The following is a 17,386-nucleotide window of genomic DNA, read 5'->3' on the forward strand; positions in this document are numbered from 1 at the left end:
AAAATTTTTAGTATAGTTATAGTTGTCAACATGTTTTTTTTCAACGAAATTATCAACCCGTTTGATTTTTTTAAGTTCTAAGCAGTTTCCATTGAAATTGACAATTATTTGTCTGTTGTAGGAACTGAATGCCAGACCCGAGATTTTCATTGGTAAAAAAAAACGCGCTAGTCAACTGAATCAACAACTCAATGATATTATTATGTTGTTAGAAATGTATTCTAAGCATACAGCAATGGTTTGATATGGTTGCTAAGCGTGTTTTCGATGGTAAAACGATCAAAGTAGTATTACGTGTATAAGGGGCTTCCTCTTAATGAATACCTCAACCCTGAAGCTAATTTTTTAGAACTTTTAAAAAAAAGCTCATTATTTTGATTGAACAGCCAACGTGCTTCATGAGTTATTCATAAAATAATCGGAACTAAAAGTCAAACTTTTTCGCAAATAGTAAGATATTGGGGAAAGTTTAACCCAATAAACAGAAAAGTTTTTCTGTTATTGTATCTTTAGTCACTGTTAATAGCCTATAGGTGCAACAGGACGATAATATTTGCTTAATACTAACAGTGATTTGGAAATAGCAAAACATCTGAGCCCAGGTCAAAACCTATTTTTACGCACAGCATACGTTTTTTGGAAACCACTCTCAGAAAAAATGTTTATTTTGCCAACTCAACTCTGAAAATATTTTCGAGGAAGAAATAGAACAAAAACACCGCAAACAATTTGGTAGGGTTTTTCATCTCTATTTGGTACTAGAAGACCTAAATAGGGTAGTTGTTCGATGTTTAATTATTTATTCCATAAAAATTTTTGGTAAAATTCTAGTTAATTGATTTCTCGCTATCTCGGAAAGGGTTTAGGTTAGGAAAAGGAAACTTTCAGCAATGGGTTTACATGCTAAAGTATGTCCCGGGAAGTTATTTTAAAGTACTCACCTCCGCTCCTTCTCCCTCTTGAGGGTCCTGAAATTTGCCTACTTGACAGGTCTATACCTATTGAAATTTTGACAAAACAATATTTTACCTTAATTTTCAGTTATTAGTTCCTTTTTCTCTGCCTTTAGTTCTGAAAATGCAATTCCTGTTATTTAGGTAGAATTTTGAGCCATATCAATGTTTTTTTTTCAAAATTTAGGAAATGTATTTATATATCTTTAAAACCCTTCAAAATGGAATTGAGCAAAGTTATGAAGCTGAAAACAATTTTGTTGTACTTCAATTAAGCAGAAGATCTATTTTGCAAGGTTTCACTTTTATAACACACATATTTTTAAAGGTCATCAAAGGTCAGGGTCCTCTAGAGAGAGAAGGAGTGGAGGTAGTTGCTTCAAAATACCTTCTTGGGGCATACTTTAGTCTGTAGATTCATCCCTGAAAGTTTCATTTCCTAACCTAAACCCTTTCTGAGATAGCAAGAAGTCAGTTAACTAGAATTTTACCAAATTTTTGAATTTTGAATATCTGGATGATGGGCTCTTTCAAAATTTTAGAAATCAGGATTAGTTCAGTTTGGTGAATTAAACTTTCAGGAATGGATTTTAGATTCTAAACTAGTAATATGCTCTAATAAGACATTTATAAGTCATTAGTTTCTTTTGTTTGTATTTTACCTCTATAATTTTCTCAACCAAAGCAGCATATACTGTGGATTGTTTACTATCAATCCTGTAAAAGTGTTTTTTTCTTTACAAATGGCAACTTTGGCCATAATTCCATTTGTGATGAAAGGTAAATTTATAGTTTAGTGACTTCTTGCTATTTTGGAAAGGGGTTAGGTTAGGAAAATGAAACTTTCAGAGATGGGTCTGCAGGCTAAAGTATTGGTCAATGTTGGTGCAGTAATGCTTGCTTACAAATTGCTTAGTATGCACATTGTTTATTTACCCCCAGCTTATTGTTGTTATTTTTTATAGGTGCTTGGGTTTTGAATAAATAGACTTCACTTGATCCAACATGAATACTACAGTTGGTATTACCAGAACAATTGTTTTGGGTTATGAAACTATTGTTAATAGATGCATTTGGACTCTTTGAACATCTTATCTCTGCTGCAAAACTACTGCAAACTCACCATTATGGAGTTATTCTGGCCCAAATATTCTTGTATTTATACATATAGAATTGCATTCATTTCTGTTTTCATTGATTGGATATTTGAAATCACAAATCTGTAATAGTTTAGAAACAAATTTGGGCTATATATTTGCACATTAGGGGGGTGGGGGTAAAGCATAGCATATATTAAATATGTAAACTAACTATTGCTGTATTTAATATATGCTATTACAATAGTTTCATGACTCCAAACAATTGTTCCAGTAACACCAACATTGACCAAAGTATGTCCCAGGAGAATATTTTGAAATAACTACCTCTACTCCCTCTCGAGGGTCCTGACCTTTGATGGCCTTTAAAAATATGTGTGTTATAAAAGTGAAACCTAGCAACATAGATCTTCTGATTGAATAAAGTACAACAAAATTGTTTTCAGCTTCACAACTTTGCTCAATCCCAATTTATAAGGTTTTAAAGGTATGCTAATACATTTCCTAAATTTTGAAAAGAAACACATTTATCTAGCTCAGAATTCTACTCAAAGAACAGGAATTGTATTATCTGTGCTAAAGGTAGAGAAAAAGCAACTGGTAACTGAAAATTAAGGTAAAATGTTGATTTATCAAAATGTTGGTAGATGTGTACCTGTCATGTAGGCAAATTTCAGGGCCCTTCAGCAGGAGAAGGAGTGGAGGTGGGCACTTTAAAATACCCTCCCATGATATACTATAGCCTGTAGACCCATCCCCAAAAGTTTCATTTTCCTAACCTAACCCCTTTCTGAGATAGCAAGAAGTCACTAAACTAGAATTTACTACAGTAAAATTCTAGTTTAGCTACTTTCTGCCACTTCAGAAACAGGTTAGGTTAGGAATATGAAACTTTCACTAATGGATCCAGGGCCAAAAACATATTCTGGGCAGGTATTGAGAAAATTATAAAGCTAAAAAAATGGTAAAATTCTAGTTTAGCCACTTTTTGCTATCCTGGAAAAGGTTTAGATTAGAAAAATGAAACTTTCAGGGATGAGTCTACAGACTAAAGTATGTCCTGGGAAGGTATTTTGAAGTAACAAGGGTAAAAAATCAGTATCTAATTAAGCAAAATTATCTACAACTAAAACCCTCACACCTTGGTACCAAAGAAGAATTGAGAAGAATTTTGTATTTATCAATGAATAACTAAAAATCTAAGCTATGCATCAATATGGTTATTATTCAAATTATTTACGATCAAACACTTGAAATTATTAGATTATTGACTTACATAGAAGGATCTCTTTTTGGGAATACCAATTAACCTATTTTTATGTATATATTCTTTTAATATTTCAATTTTAATGAAATATTAATAGAAAGCTGATTTTCTTCTTGTTCTAAAAGTGTAACTTATTTGCTTGATATTCATTCTATAAATCACAAATACTCAATATAATTTTTTCTTTTCAATTGCTAGTCAAAACAGAGACCATACTTTTAATTTATGCTGATTCTTGCTATTACCCTCATATTGCATCATCCTATAGGAAAATAGGGGTGGTCTAAAAATCAATCTCTATTTTTCAAGAATCCCTAAGAAAAGTAGTATTTCCCAAAAAGAGGTCTTTTACCCTACCTCCACTACTTATCACTCTAAAGAGCAGTGACCTTTGATGACCTTTAAAGTATTTTTGTATTAGAAAAGTGAAACCTTGCAAAAAATATCTTCTGCTTGAATGAAATAAGCTACAAAATCAGTTTTCAGTTTCACATCTTTACTCAATCTTAATTTGTGAGGTTTCAATGATTTATAAATACATTTCCTAAATTTAGAAAAAACTCATTCATATTGCTTAAAATTCTGCTCAAATTGCAGGAGTTACATTTTCAGAACTAAAACTAGAGATAAAGAAGCTGATGACTGAAAATTAAGGTACTATAATGTTGTTATGCCAAAATTTCAATAGGCTGTCAAGTAGGCAAATTTCTAAGACTTAGAAATCAGAAGAAGGTTAATATGAAAGCTGGGCAATACCTTCCCAGAGTAGGCTATGTTTTTGCCCTGGATTCATTACTGAAAGTTTCATTTTTCCTAATTTAACCCATTTCCAAGATAGCAAAAAATAGCTAAACTAGAATTTTACCATTTTTTATGCCTTTGATGACCTTTAAAAATGTTTGAAATAGGTTACTCTTGAATAATTAACTTATAAATAAATATTATTCTTTTAACCACTTTTTAAACTCATTTCTGGCAATGGTGACTTTTTTTGTCAGTGACAAAATAAATTACCTTTGGTGGCTCCTTCAAGGGTTCAAAATGGAATTTGTCCCTGAAGTAGTGGTGGCTGTTGCCTTTCTAGTGCCTGGGCAAATTTTGCCAACTGTACCCTCTACTCTATTTTAATAAAAGTAAAATTTCAGAAATTACAAAAGAATTACTGCTGCTAGATTATTTATTTTAAATTCTGCACCCAGGGCCAGTGTCCCCTTTGTCCCCCCTAAAACTACCTCTGCCCTGAATCAATTATTGTATTTGGAAAGAACATAAAAATGGTATCAAGTGATTTTTCAGTTTAGTGATTTTTCAGTTTAGTCCTAGCAAAATAATAGAAAAAAGAAAAATTTACCAGCTAGAATGTGCTCTCCCCTGAAATTTTTGTGTGAGTTAAGATCTATTTATCTTTGACTCTAGGGACAGACCAAACTGTGAAGCAAGATTCCTCCTAGCCTATGAAGGAAATGCTTGCATATAACAACCAAAGATTAGTTCCACTATATTTCCCATTCAACACTTTCCAAATAGGCCTAGTCTATAATTAAGTTTCTAGTATAACAATTGCACACCTTTCCCTTCTAAAATGGGAGAGACATGGCATTATGGCTTCTAAACTAAAAGAAATCACCAGACCTCTCATTAAAAAGTAATAATAGGCATGTGCAGAAAGTTTCTATTAGACCCAGTCAGATTTATGGCTCCCATAATTTCCATCCAGATTTTTCCATCATTAACCAAGGCAAACTGAATTGGATGCTCATGCTCGCCTCAGCAATAACCCAACATCTACAGGTCTATCTTTATTACAGGATTTTATGATTTAAGGCTATCATTTGATAATATATTTATTATCACAAAACAAATAAGACTCCATTGTACCTATTCAAATACATTGGAGTCCCCTTTCACCACACACAGGTAAATTGACACTGGGAACTTTATCAGCTCTTCATCCTATAATAAAAAGCACAAAATTTAAAAAGATGGGAACACATGGGCCAATAAACAGCAAATAAATAAAGATTGTATTTTATCAAGTTGACTTCTGGTACCTTTCTCTCAAAAATTATTTCAAAATAAACAGATAAATCCTCTGCTATCTTCACCTACACATCTGGCTCAACATAAGCAGCCAATCTGCTCTACATGCCTTGACTCCTGTTTCCCCTGTCAAGATTGAATCCATTCATCTTGGATTAAAGACTCATGTTAAGGACTCAATGAATATTGAGTCCTCAATGTTCAGTTCAATGAACAACTCGTGATTGTGGGGGTCACCACAATCACAAGCTCTATCTCTCCATGGTGACCCAGTGTATTTAATTTGTTATGCATCTTATATTAATAAATTGAACTTGAACATGTTAGTTGTAAAATTTGGATTCCAATTCCAGAGGAAACTTGCATTTGGTAATACCAATACAAGCTATTCAGCCTTCCACAAGTAAATTTAAAGATTTTAATTCTTTTTGCCTTGGACATCATGGCCTCCAAACAACCTGCTGGTAAATATTTACTTAAATGGCTCATTCTTCTCCAAAGTTTAATTGTCGTCAGGCTTTAATATGTTTGTTTGCATCTGCATCTGGCTAAAAACATGTAAAGGATGTATCCTGAGCCAATGGAGATTCAAAACACAGCTAATTTTTTCAACAGGGTGTAATAACCAATTCAGACACATGGGGGATGGTTTTCCCTATAGTACTCATTTATAACTTTGTTCTGGTAATAATGTTTTTTTTTGTGTGTAGTCTAGCAAAAATGAGCAAGCATTTTTGAAAGTGCAAAACATGACAACTGTTAAGCACATGAAAGTTTGAGATTTGGTGATTCTTATATGGAACCATCAATTCTTATCCAAAACAGGTACTCCTTGTATAAAACTAATAGTAAGAGGAAGAGACTTGGTGTGTGTACAAGTGCATGTTATCTGTGCTCTTTAGGAAAAACATTGCACCTATTGTTTGAACACTTTTCCTATCAAGGGACTTCCTATCAAGGTCTAAAGCTAGGCATCTGACTTCTCTTATGTTGAGCTTCATTTAATGGAAAATCAGAAGAAGATAGCATCAGTAAAATATCAAGCTGCTAGCTCACCTCATTCCTCATCTACATGGCTTCAACAAGAATTGGAGCTTAACATTATTTTATGGGGTTTGATGGTTTCGAGGGGACAATAGCCCTCCCATATGATATAATTTTCTGTTTGTTTTAGGTATCATTGCTTATTCCTGTAAGTTCAGATTGTTTTGTTTTTATTTATTTGTAAATAATATTAATATAATATTTTTTGTTTTGAGTTTGACTTCTTTTTAAGTTTGAGTTTATTTTTCCTTGTTTAGATTTTGACACTGCTCTTTACTTTTCTTTCAAAGACTTATTAAAAAAAACATTTTAAATTAATGTTATTTTTGACTATGCTAGTCAATGTTGAAGAGTTAACCAACTTGCTTTATAACAAGCAATTTGCTTTTGTGGTTGTGCAAAAGAAATGAATGTATAGTTGTTGAAGCAGAAAAAGAAAACACTGAGGCAATAGCAAATGAACTAGTTAGCCTATAAGTAAAGATTGTTTTTATTAGATAGATAGAATTGGATATGATTTTTTTTTAAATTGACAAATATATCTCGAAAAAGTTATAGTGGTAAAAAAGGTGAATTGTTTTAGATAATGACCTATTGATTAAGAGCTGAGTAGGTCCTATTAAAAAATTAACGAGTAGGAGTAAATTATTTCTCATTCTATTACTTTGCTTCAGATTTAAAAGGATTGTGCTCTTTTTCGGTTTTGCAATTATAATACTTCTTTTCAATCAATATCAATAAAAGGGAATGTAAAACAATGGAATTGAAACAAGATAATTCACACCCTGTGAAAAATGTAAATATTTCAGTCAAGATTTCTGTCTTGTTGTACTCAGTGCAAAAAAAAGTAAATAAAAGTAGATAAAAGCCCACAAAACAAAATAAAACAAAACATCTTAAAACAAAACATAAGTTGTTATCTACCTTTTTTTTGGCACTGAGGACAACTGAGCAGAGGTCTTGGCTGGATCATTTACATTTTCTTTTTTTATGGCACTTGGTATTTACAAAGCGAGTGAACAAGATAGTTGTGAATCATGGACCACCCCAAGTTTTCCTTAACTTAGTAAGATTACTTAGTTTAGTTATATTAGTAAGGTACTCTTAACTTAGGAACAGATGATTGGATCTCAAATTTGGTATTTAGAAGGACCCATGTCTCAGAGCTCTTATTTTAAATCCCGACCGGATCTGTTGACATTGAGGGAGTTGGGAGGGGGAAACTGGAAATCTTGGAAAACGATTAGAGTGGAGAGATCAGGATGAAACTTGGTGGGAAGAGTCAGCACAATTTCTAGATACATGATTGACGCAACCAGACCGGATCCGCTCTCTTTGGGGGAGTTGGGTGGATGGGGGGTGGGATCCAGTGCTTTGGCGAGTTCAAGAATAAGCACAAGTTTTAGATACATTATTGACCTAACTAGACCAGATCTGATCTCTTGTCAGAAGTGCCATATGAGCTAAATAAACATGAAAACGTTTTTTCAAATGAAAGGAAGGAGTAGCATTGAAACTTAAAACAAACAGAGATTATTACGCATATGAGGGGTTCCGAAAATACTTTAGCATAAAGAGCGAGGTATTTAGGAGGAGATAAATACCTCGCTCTTTATGCTAAAGTATTTTTCGTAATTTCAACTATTTATTCTACGGCCTTTCTGATTCAGGGGTCATTCTTAAAGAATTGGGACAAAACTTAAGATTTAGTGTAAAAAGCGAGGTATTAACGAGGATACAAACTCCCTTGTATACATAATAAAAATATAAGATTATGAAAGTTTGTTACATAAGTTGCTAATTTATAAGTTACGTATATTTTTTTACTAATAAAAAAGTTCGTTAAAAATTAAAAGTTCTAGTTGCCTTTTTAAGCAACCGAAAAATTGGAGGGCAACTAGGCCTCCTTCTCCACCCCTTATTTCTTAAAATCGTCTGATCAAAACTAAGAGAAAGCCATTTAGCCAAAAAAAAGAATTAATATACAAATTTCATTTTAATAATTTATGCGCGGAGAGCCAAAACCAAACATGCATTAATTCAAAAACGTTCAGAAATTAAATAAAAAAAAAACTAGTTTTTTTAGCTGAAAGTAAGGAGCGGCATTAAAACTCAAAACGAACAGAAATTACTCCGTATATAAAATGGGTTGTCCCCTCCGCAGTCCCTCGCTCTTTACGCTAAAGTTTGACTCTTTGCCACAATTCTACTTTTTAAAACAATTAAAAGCTTTAGCGTAAAGAGCGAGGGATTGCGGAGGGGACAACCCATTTTATATACGGAGTAACTTCTGTTCGTTTTAAGTTTTAATGCCGCTCCTTACTTTCAGCGAAAATTATTTAATATAGAATTATTTTATTTAATAGAGTAAGAAACCTAATTGTGTTACCATTTTTTATTTTAATATTTTTCCTTCAAAAGAGGCTTTGCAATGTTATCTTTAAATGTCTAATTGATAATAATGTTAGATTTGGAGTGTATTTTTTGTATTGGACGTGGGTATCATCTACTTACCTGGGTTGACTATTAAAAGAGTAATTTTCAAATTTTTTTTAGAATTCAGACTTAGAAGCTCAGAATGTCTGGTGAAGTACCTACTAGAAAAAGGAAAGATAGAAAGAAAAGAAAAGGTAATTTTGCAAAAGTTTTAGGCTAAGTGTATTTAATAGTTGAGTTCTGGTCACTTGACCCTTAGATAGAGTCCTTTACTCTTGCTGGGTCACAAGCTTTGCAAAGCTTAAGTTTTTCCTGTTTGAAGCATAATTTTAATACAGAGACCCTTTTTCAATGTGAAAGACAATAGACTTTTCAAAAGTAGCCACTTGATTTACAGTTAATTATTGTCGAATTTTTTTTCTGCATTTATTTATTGTGTTTTTCTTCCTTCTTTTCACTTTCATAAGTTCAGTGTTTTTTTTTGTAAAAAAAATAATGGGAAATATTTTGTTTTGGACTGGAAATGTCACGAGTTTGAAAGAAAAATTCATTAGCTTAGATCTAGATTAAAGTAACATATTTGGAATCCGCAAAAATGAACAGTTTTTCATCCTTTATGTTATTTATGGGGCTCAAGATCTATTTTCATGTCCTTCAAGAAACACAGGTTAAGACTGCAAGACTAGGTATTGAGTCAGACATAGTCCAAATTCACATGTCTTCCTAAAACTTAAGCGCTAAGATATTTTTATCATCATATATATTTTAAACTCCTCTAACAACAAAATATGTACCAATGAAAACTAAATGATGTCATACTGAAACTTTCTGTAATCAGATAATCATCAGCTTTCATACATTAGACACAAATTCTTCAGATGTAACATTGCTCCTTAAGGTATGTTTTTTACTAGGTTGCAGCTACTACTGCAACCATGACAAAACAACTTATCATAGTCATTACAGTCATACACTAGATAAAAAAAAGTTTTCATATAAAAGTTAAGAGTAATATTAAAAATTAAAGGGGATATAAATCAGTAAGTCCTTTTGCTCTCTAGACATAGTCAAAAGGCATTTTTTTTTTAAATTACCGATCTTTTATGTATTTTCCCTATAAATATTTGGGGGGGGGGGTCAAACTATAGAGTTAAAATCTGGTGGGGAGGGGAGGGAGTGAGTGATAGCCCCTACGCATATGCGGGATAATTTTTGTTTGTCGTAAGTGTAAATATCACTTCGCTTTCATTTGACAAAAACCTTCTTTTTTTACTTAATTTGTCGTCGTTTTTGGAACCGTTTCTTGGGTTATTCAAGCCCCTGCCTTGTATGCTCTAGTATAAATTTTACAGGATTATGCTTCAAGGAAAAGGCCCTATTTAGATGTGTTTGCTTAAAATAAGGCAGAAATTCCTATATAAGAGGGAATCGAACACCCAATCTTTACACTTGAGTTGAAATTTTTATCACATTACTTTAGTATTTAAAATAACGTTTCTTGTTTTCTCACAATAATACGGGAGCTACCATCCCCAGAATCATGTAATTGCTTAGTTCAGATATACTCCTCCAAATGAAGGAAGCTCAGCAGCTACACCCCCCCCCCCCACCTAAATCTTCGCCTGAAGCATCTCTTGTAGAAATTTTGAAAATGTGTGCCTAAAAATTCGGCTTTGAAGCCTTAAGTGCTGCCTCCACACATTATCAATCCTCTCGCTCGTGTCAATGCTTTGAGCATAATATTTTATCCCTGTTCCAATAAAATACCAGGGATTCAGTTCTCCCCTCCATCTCTGAATATTTACTAGAATGACCTCACTGAAAATTAGAGATTACTGGCCTCCCATCATTTGCAGAAGGTTTAAATGAGCCCTCTCTGTTTAACTTAAACTTCCTTAATCTATAAATCAAACCTTTTCGTGATATGTCTCTTCCAAATCTGGATCATTTGTGTCATGATCTATTGTTGATTTTCAAACAGTTCGTGGTAACGAACTGTAGCAAGGAGCGACCCGGCTCAATAGTAAACGAAACTCTAAAAAACGGAATTTTGATGCTAAAAGATACATCAAAAGAATCGGATTTTCATGCTGATTTTAAATATATAAGTTTCATCAAATTTAGTCTTTGTCATCAAAAGTTACGAGCCTGAGAAAATCTGCCTCATTTTGGAAAATAGGGGGAAACACCCCCTAAAAGTCATAGAATCTTAACGAAAATCACACAATCGCATTCAGCATATCAGAGAACCCTATAGCAAAAATTTCAAGCTCCTATCTACAAAAATGTGGAATTTCGTATTTTTTTGCCAGAAGACAGATCACGGGTGCGTGTTTATTTGTTTTTTGTTGTTTTTTTTCCAGGGGTCATCGTATCGACCAAGTGGTCCTAGAATGTCGCAAGAGGGCTCATTCTAACGGAAATGAAAAGTTCTAGTGCCCTTTTTAAGTGACCGAAAAAATTGGAGGGCACCTAGGCCCCCTCCCACGCTCATTTTTTCCCAAAGTCAACGGATCAATATTTTGAGATTGCCATTTTGTTCCGCATAGTCGAAAACCATAATAACTATGTTTTTGGGGATGACTTACTCCCCCACAGTCCCTGGGGGAGGGGCTGCAAGTTACAAACTTTGACCAGTGTTTACATACAGTAATAGTTATTGGGAAGCGTACAGACGTTTTCAGTGGGATTTTTTTGGTTTGGGGATGGGGTTGAGGGGAGGGGACTATGTGGGAGGATCTTTCCTTGGAGGAATATGTCATGGAGGAAGAGAAATTCAATGAAAAGGGCGCGTACATTTTCTAGCATTACTATTAAAAAAACAATGAAAATATAAACATGAAAAAGTTTTTTCAATTGAAAGTAAGGAGTAGCATTAAAAGTTAAAACGAACAGAGATTATTACGCATATGAGGGGTTCAAAAAATACTTTAGCATAAACAGCGAGGTATTTAGGAGAAGATAAATACCTCGCTCTTTATGCTAAAGTATTTTCAGTAATTTAAACTATTTATTCTTCGGCCCTTCTGATTCAGAGGTTTTTCTTAAAGAATTGGGACAAAACTTAAGATTTAGTTTGAAGAGCGAAATATAAACGAGGGGACAAACCCCCTTGTATACGTAATAAAAATATAAGAATATAAATGTTTGTTACGCAAGTTAATCCTTAAGTTACGTATATTTTTACTAATAAAAAGTTTGTTAAAAATTAAAAGTTCTAGTTGCCTTTTTAATTCACCGAAAAATTGGAGGGCAACAGGGCCCCTTCACCACCCCTTATATCTCAAAATCGTCTGATCAAAACTAAGAGAAAACCATTTAGCAAAAAAAAAAGAATTAATATGCATATTTAATTTTAATAATTTATGTGCGGAGAGCCAAAATCAAACATGCATTAATTCAAAAACGTTCAGAAAATAAATAAAAAAAACTAGTATTTTTAACTGAAAGTAAGAAGCGACATTAAAACTTAAAACGAACAGAAATTACTCCGTGTATGATATGGGTTGTCCCTCAGCAATCCCTCGCTCTTTACGCTAAAGTTTGACTCTTTGCCACAGTTCTACTTTTTAAAACAATTAAAAATGTTAGCGTAAAGAGTGAGGGACTGCGAAGGGACAACCCATATCATATACGGAGTAATTTCTGCTCGTTTTAAGTTTTAATGTCGCTCCTTACTTTCAGTTAAAAAACTTTTTTTTATTTAATGACTAAAAGGAACAGAAATGACGCAAAATCTGAGACAGATGGGGCTGCTGCCCCATCATTCGATTGCTAGATCAATAAAAATTCCCAAACTCTTTCCGAGCAAAATGGTTCGCTTACTCAGCCGCACTTTAAACTGTTGTGTGAAAAAACGCGGAGGGTCGAGGGTCCGGCCAGGATTTTACCAATAGGCCTGGGCTTAGGGGCGCACAATAAATTCACTGAATGATTTTTTCTCAACAATACTGGACGGATCTGATTTATCGTCAAAGTGCCAGGTGCACTCCGCCGCCGTTTTGCCTATTCAAAGAAAAGTGATTTTGAAGCAATATAAGAATTCTGTGGCCACTTATAAACTGTCAGATGTCTCCCAAGAATGGCAGCTGAGAGTTTGATATCAGCTCTCTCTTTCATTACTTTTAGCTCATCAATTGCGTTCTGTTCAGTGCTTCCATCATCCCCTGAATTTTCGGGGATTCCCCAAAAATCTTGCAAAAACGGAGCAGCAAAAACGCTTGGACGTTGAAGCCTCAAAGCTTTAAATCCAGTCCTGGTGATAGTCTTTTCATACCCACTGAAAAATCAATTGACCTTTCTCACTAGTAGCTGGTGCAAATTTATCCACCATTACCTGAAGTTAACACCCCTCTAATAAATAAATCTGGTTGAACAATACTTAAAGAATTGTCTATGCTCAAGAAAAAAAAGATCTGCATTTTTTTAGACCAGGGAATGTAACCTCTGCTATAAACCTCTCTAGTGTGCTGATTTTGATGGCGTAATTTTCATGAAAATCTTGCTCGTCATGGAGGGTGCTTCCCTCTTCTTTTTTTAATTATACAGATTTTCTTTTGCTAATAGCTTTTCAGTGATGAGTTTAAAGTTAATGAGTTTAAAGTATTTTGGAATCAACACGAAAAGTAGACTCTTTTGATGTATATACTGTTATCAAAATTCCTTTCTTGGGTTTTCGCTAATACTGGCATATATTGCTCTTTACTAGCAGTTCGTTGTTACGAATTCTTGGATGATCCAATCAATTCTAATATTTCACGAATTATTCAGTGGACATGAAAATTATCTTACGACATAATTTGAAAGTAACTTCGAAGATCTGATCTCGAGTAGTTTAAAGTACCAGGAGCTCGGCGGCTTCGCCACCGGGTCCCAGCACTTGCCACGTTTCAGGCTTCTATAAATTCTCACTGTCGCTTGTATTCTAAATGCAGACCATTTTAGCCTTTTCTTGATGTCATGATGTCCAAATGGACCTTAAATTAGAAGTAGTACCTTCGTAAAATTACATTTTTTTATTTGACCTTCAACTTTTGCCTCGGCTTGTCTTTTGTCATTATGAAAGACATATCGCCGAACCTTTGTTTCTCTTAATTGTTTGGGTGGCGGGACTAAAACTTCTTCTTTTGCCTCGGCTTGTCTTTTGTCATTATGAAGCACATATCACCAAAATTTCGTTTCTTTTAATTGTTCAGGTGGTGGGACAAAAACCTCTTCTTTTGCCTCAGCTTGTCTTTTGTCATTATATAAGACATATCGCCTAAACTTTGTTTCTTTTTATTGTTCAGGTGGTGAGACAGAAACTTCTTTTTCCTCCAACGGTTTATCTTGTCGAGGTTTTTGATTTTCAAAAGTATGATAGGCATTGATGACCTTATCCATGTCAAAATCCAAAACCTAATAATCATCACCATCATTTTCAATTTGTTTAGTTCATTTTACCTCGGCTTGTCTTTTGTCACTGTGAAACACTTATTGCTGAACCTTTGTTTTTTAAACAAAGGTATGATAGCTATTGATGACCTTATTCATGTCAAAATTTCAAACCCAGTCATCATTGCTATCATTTTGAATTTTGACACGTTTCGATTCTCGCTGTCCAGGTTGATTTTCATTGACTCGCTCTCATGTTTGGTGTCGTATGTTTTCTAACCGCGTGTGTCTTTGGTTTTGATTTTCATTTTTGACTTGCTCACATGCTCGGTGTGGCATATCTTCTAACCGCATGCGTCGGCTCTTAACTTTTATTTTTGACACACCGCTGCTGTTCTTTTAACCAGGTGTGTATGTGCTCTTCATTTTCACTTTTGACTCTCTCGCATGCTTGGTGTCATATGTCTGCTAACCGCATGTGTCTTTGCTCTTCAGTTTCATTTTGGACACGCTGACGCTTTTCTTCTAACCGCGTGCGTCTTTACTCTTCATTTTCATTTTCGACTCGCTCACTTGCTCGGTTTCACATGTCTTCTAACCGCGTGTGTCTTTGCTCTTCATTTCATTTTTGACACGCTCTAATTGTCGTTTTCGTATAACTTCTAACCGTCTGTATCTTTGCTCTTCATTTTCATTTTTGACACGTTTTTGGATTTTGATTACTTCACACAATTTAGCAATGACCTTGGCATAAGCTGTTCGTATTTGTGTTGTCGCAATTGATGGTTCAGGTTGAAGGTCTTCATATCTTATCACGTTTGATGGTTCAGGCCTTGGTTCCAAAAAATCAGCATGTATAGTAACTGCAACTGCAAATTTTCGTTTTCTGGGCCTTCCAACAGACATTATGTTATACAAATAATTGATGCGTTGGAAACTCAACAATCTTATTTATACTATGCGTGAGATCATATAAGAAAATGCTTATACGATGTCATAAGAAATACTTGTATAATGTACTAATATAGCACATGACGTCATTTGCAACTACCAAAATTTAGGCTCTTAATGAATTTTCTCAGACTTCTGACCTATCTAGATCGTTTTTTATTCGGGAATATCTCAAGATACCAATTTTCCCGAAAAAATATGGAGCCGTTTTTGAGGACATACATAAATACAGACCCAATTATTGCTCACTTATAAAGATAGTATATAGTGATTACGCCTCTTTCGAATCCGGATCATTTAGGTAATGATCTCTGGTTGATTTCAACTTAAAAAATTAAACGAAAGCGCGCTTAATCTAAGGGGAGAAGTCTGCCATGCCCTCAACCACCAACGCTTTCGCTAACGTTTAAATCTTTATGTCACAATCCTTTGCAAATAAAAGGTTTATTTATTTAATCGCTTGTACCTCCCTCCAACCTGAAGAGAAATCTACAAAGAAGTTTTTTTTACCATGACATTAAAAACTAAAGTTCAACGTTAAAGTTTCACGAAGGCATCGTAGATCTATTCAATTCGATGCTTTACTTACTTTTTACAGGACCTAGGTAAAGACCCATCCTTCCTGCACCAATGGATGACTGACGTTTAAAATGATCTCCTAGCGACAGCCTCTTCTGCAATCTTCAGCCAATCCTTATCCCAACGTTATCGTGTCAATGGAAGTCACATCAAGAATCCAAGACATTTTTCGTTGTCTTTCTGAGCCTCTTTCTCTGCTGCTAGGACTCCATTTCCAAAATTGAAAGGGGTTTCAGTTGTAGTTGGGGACATCGTGGGATATACGCCAGTGTGGCAGTAAAAAGTAACGTTCAACGTTAAAGTTTCACGAAGGCATCGTAGACCTTGTCAATTCGATGTTTTACTTACTTTCTACAGGTCCTAGGTAGAGACCCACCCTACCTACACCAATGGATGACTGACGTTTAAAGTGATCTAGCGACAGCCTCTTCTGCAATCTTCAGCCAACCCTTATCTCAACGACACCGTGTCAACGGAAGTCACGTCAAGAATCCAAGACATTTTTGGTTGTCTGTCTGAGAATCTATCTCTGCTGCTAGAATTCCATTTCCAAGTTTGAAGTGGTTTGAGTCGCGGTTGAGGGCGTCGTGGGATATACGTCAGTGTTGGTTGTTCGTCGTAGTGTTTGACCAAGAAATTTCAGTTGTCATTTTTTTATGGCTTCCGAGAGCTCTTTTTCAGCTCAGTGCCTTCGAACCCCAGTGTTAGATATGCAAAAATGTCAGCTGGCACGTACAGTATGCTTCAGGTAACGGTGGTCGAATTCTTCAGTGAACAAGTTTTTTTGGTCGTAAGAGGCCAGGTTTCATCGGTGACAGAAGGATAAATTGGATAGTTGCCTAATGCACGTTTGTGATAATCCTTATGCCGGTCCCCCTCCCTTCTCCAGAGGGACTTCTTCATGATTGCGAGTTGGCAGTCCTCAAACCCTCTCTAAAATCCATGTATCGAAGTAGCAAAGAACATGCACTAAATTGAAATTGAACCTAAATTTATTTAAACGTTTTTTAAAATTATAGTAAAGGTCAGTATTTACATTTAAAATGGGCAGGGGTTATGATATCGAAAAACTGTATGGAAAACTATGAAAAATCCTGATCGGTTTGGCCTCAGCTAAGTTCAGACCGATAAACTTCAGTTTTAGCCCGAACTAGTCCTAGACGCTAGCTAGATTTCTATTGTAAAAAGGTTTGATTTCAACTAATTCCCTAAATTAGTGGTAGCTAAGTCTCGGTATCAGTAAAATCTGATTATAAATGGGCGTTTAGCAATGGCGTTAAAGAACATAGAATGGACAGTACATAGATTAAAGCTGAAACAATTTAATGAGCCCTCTCAACTTGAAAATAGTGACGATGACCACACTTCCTTTCCATCACAAACAAAGAAGCACACTTTTAAAACACTAGATCAATTCAGTGAACATTTCGGTCCATGTCCAAGGGCCGTCCTCAGCACAACCTGAGTAAAAATATAAAAAAAGGAGACTTAAACTTAAAACAGCCCTAGCATCATTATTTCAACGAAGTTCAACCAGGACTGATAGATATAGTGAGGTGAGATGATAAAATTCATTCAAACGAAAAAAATAATTAAATAATTTAATTTTATTTAATTTATTTAATTTAATTTAATTTAATAAAGTA

At 34.5% G+C, this 17,386-nt stretch overlaps 1 protein-coding gene across 1 annotated transcript in view; it reads left to right on the plus strand.

The window, feature by feature from the left end:
• Positions 1-609: 609 nt before the first annotated feature.
• Positions 610-17,386, plus strand: part of LOC136041246 (aspartyl/asparaginyl beta-hydroxylase-like) — a gene marked incomplete in the record, with an annotated part of 132,939 nt that continues 116,162 nt past the window's right edge. The window contains 2 exon segments of the mRNA XM_065725854.1: positions 610-732; positions 8,958-9,031. Of these exon segments, the coding sequence (XP_065581926.1) occupies positions 8,980-9,031 (52 nt within the window).

Source organism: Artemia franciscana, unplaced genomic scaffold (assembly GCF_032884065.1).
Source record: "Artemia franciscana unplaced genomic scaffold, ASM3288406v1 PGA_scaffold_1180, whole genome shotgun sequence".
Taxonomy (NCBI): domain Eukaryota; kingdom Metazoa; phylum Arthropoda; class Branchiopoda; order Anostraca; family Artemiidae; genus Artemia; species Artemia franciscana.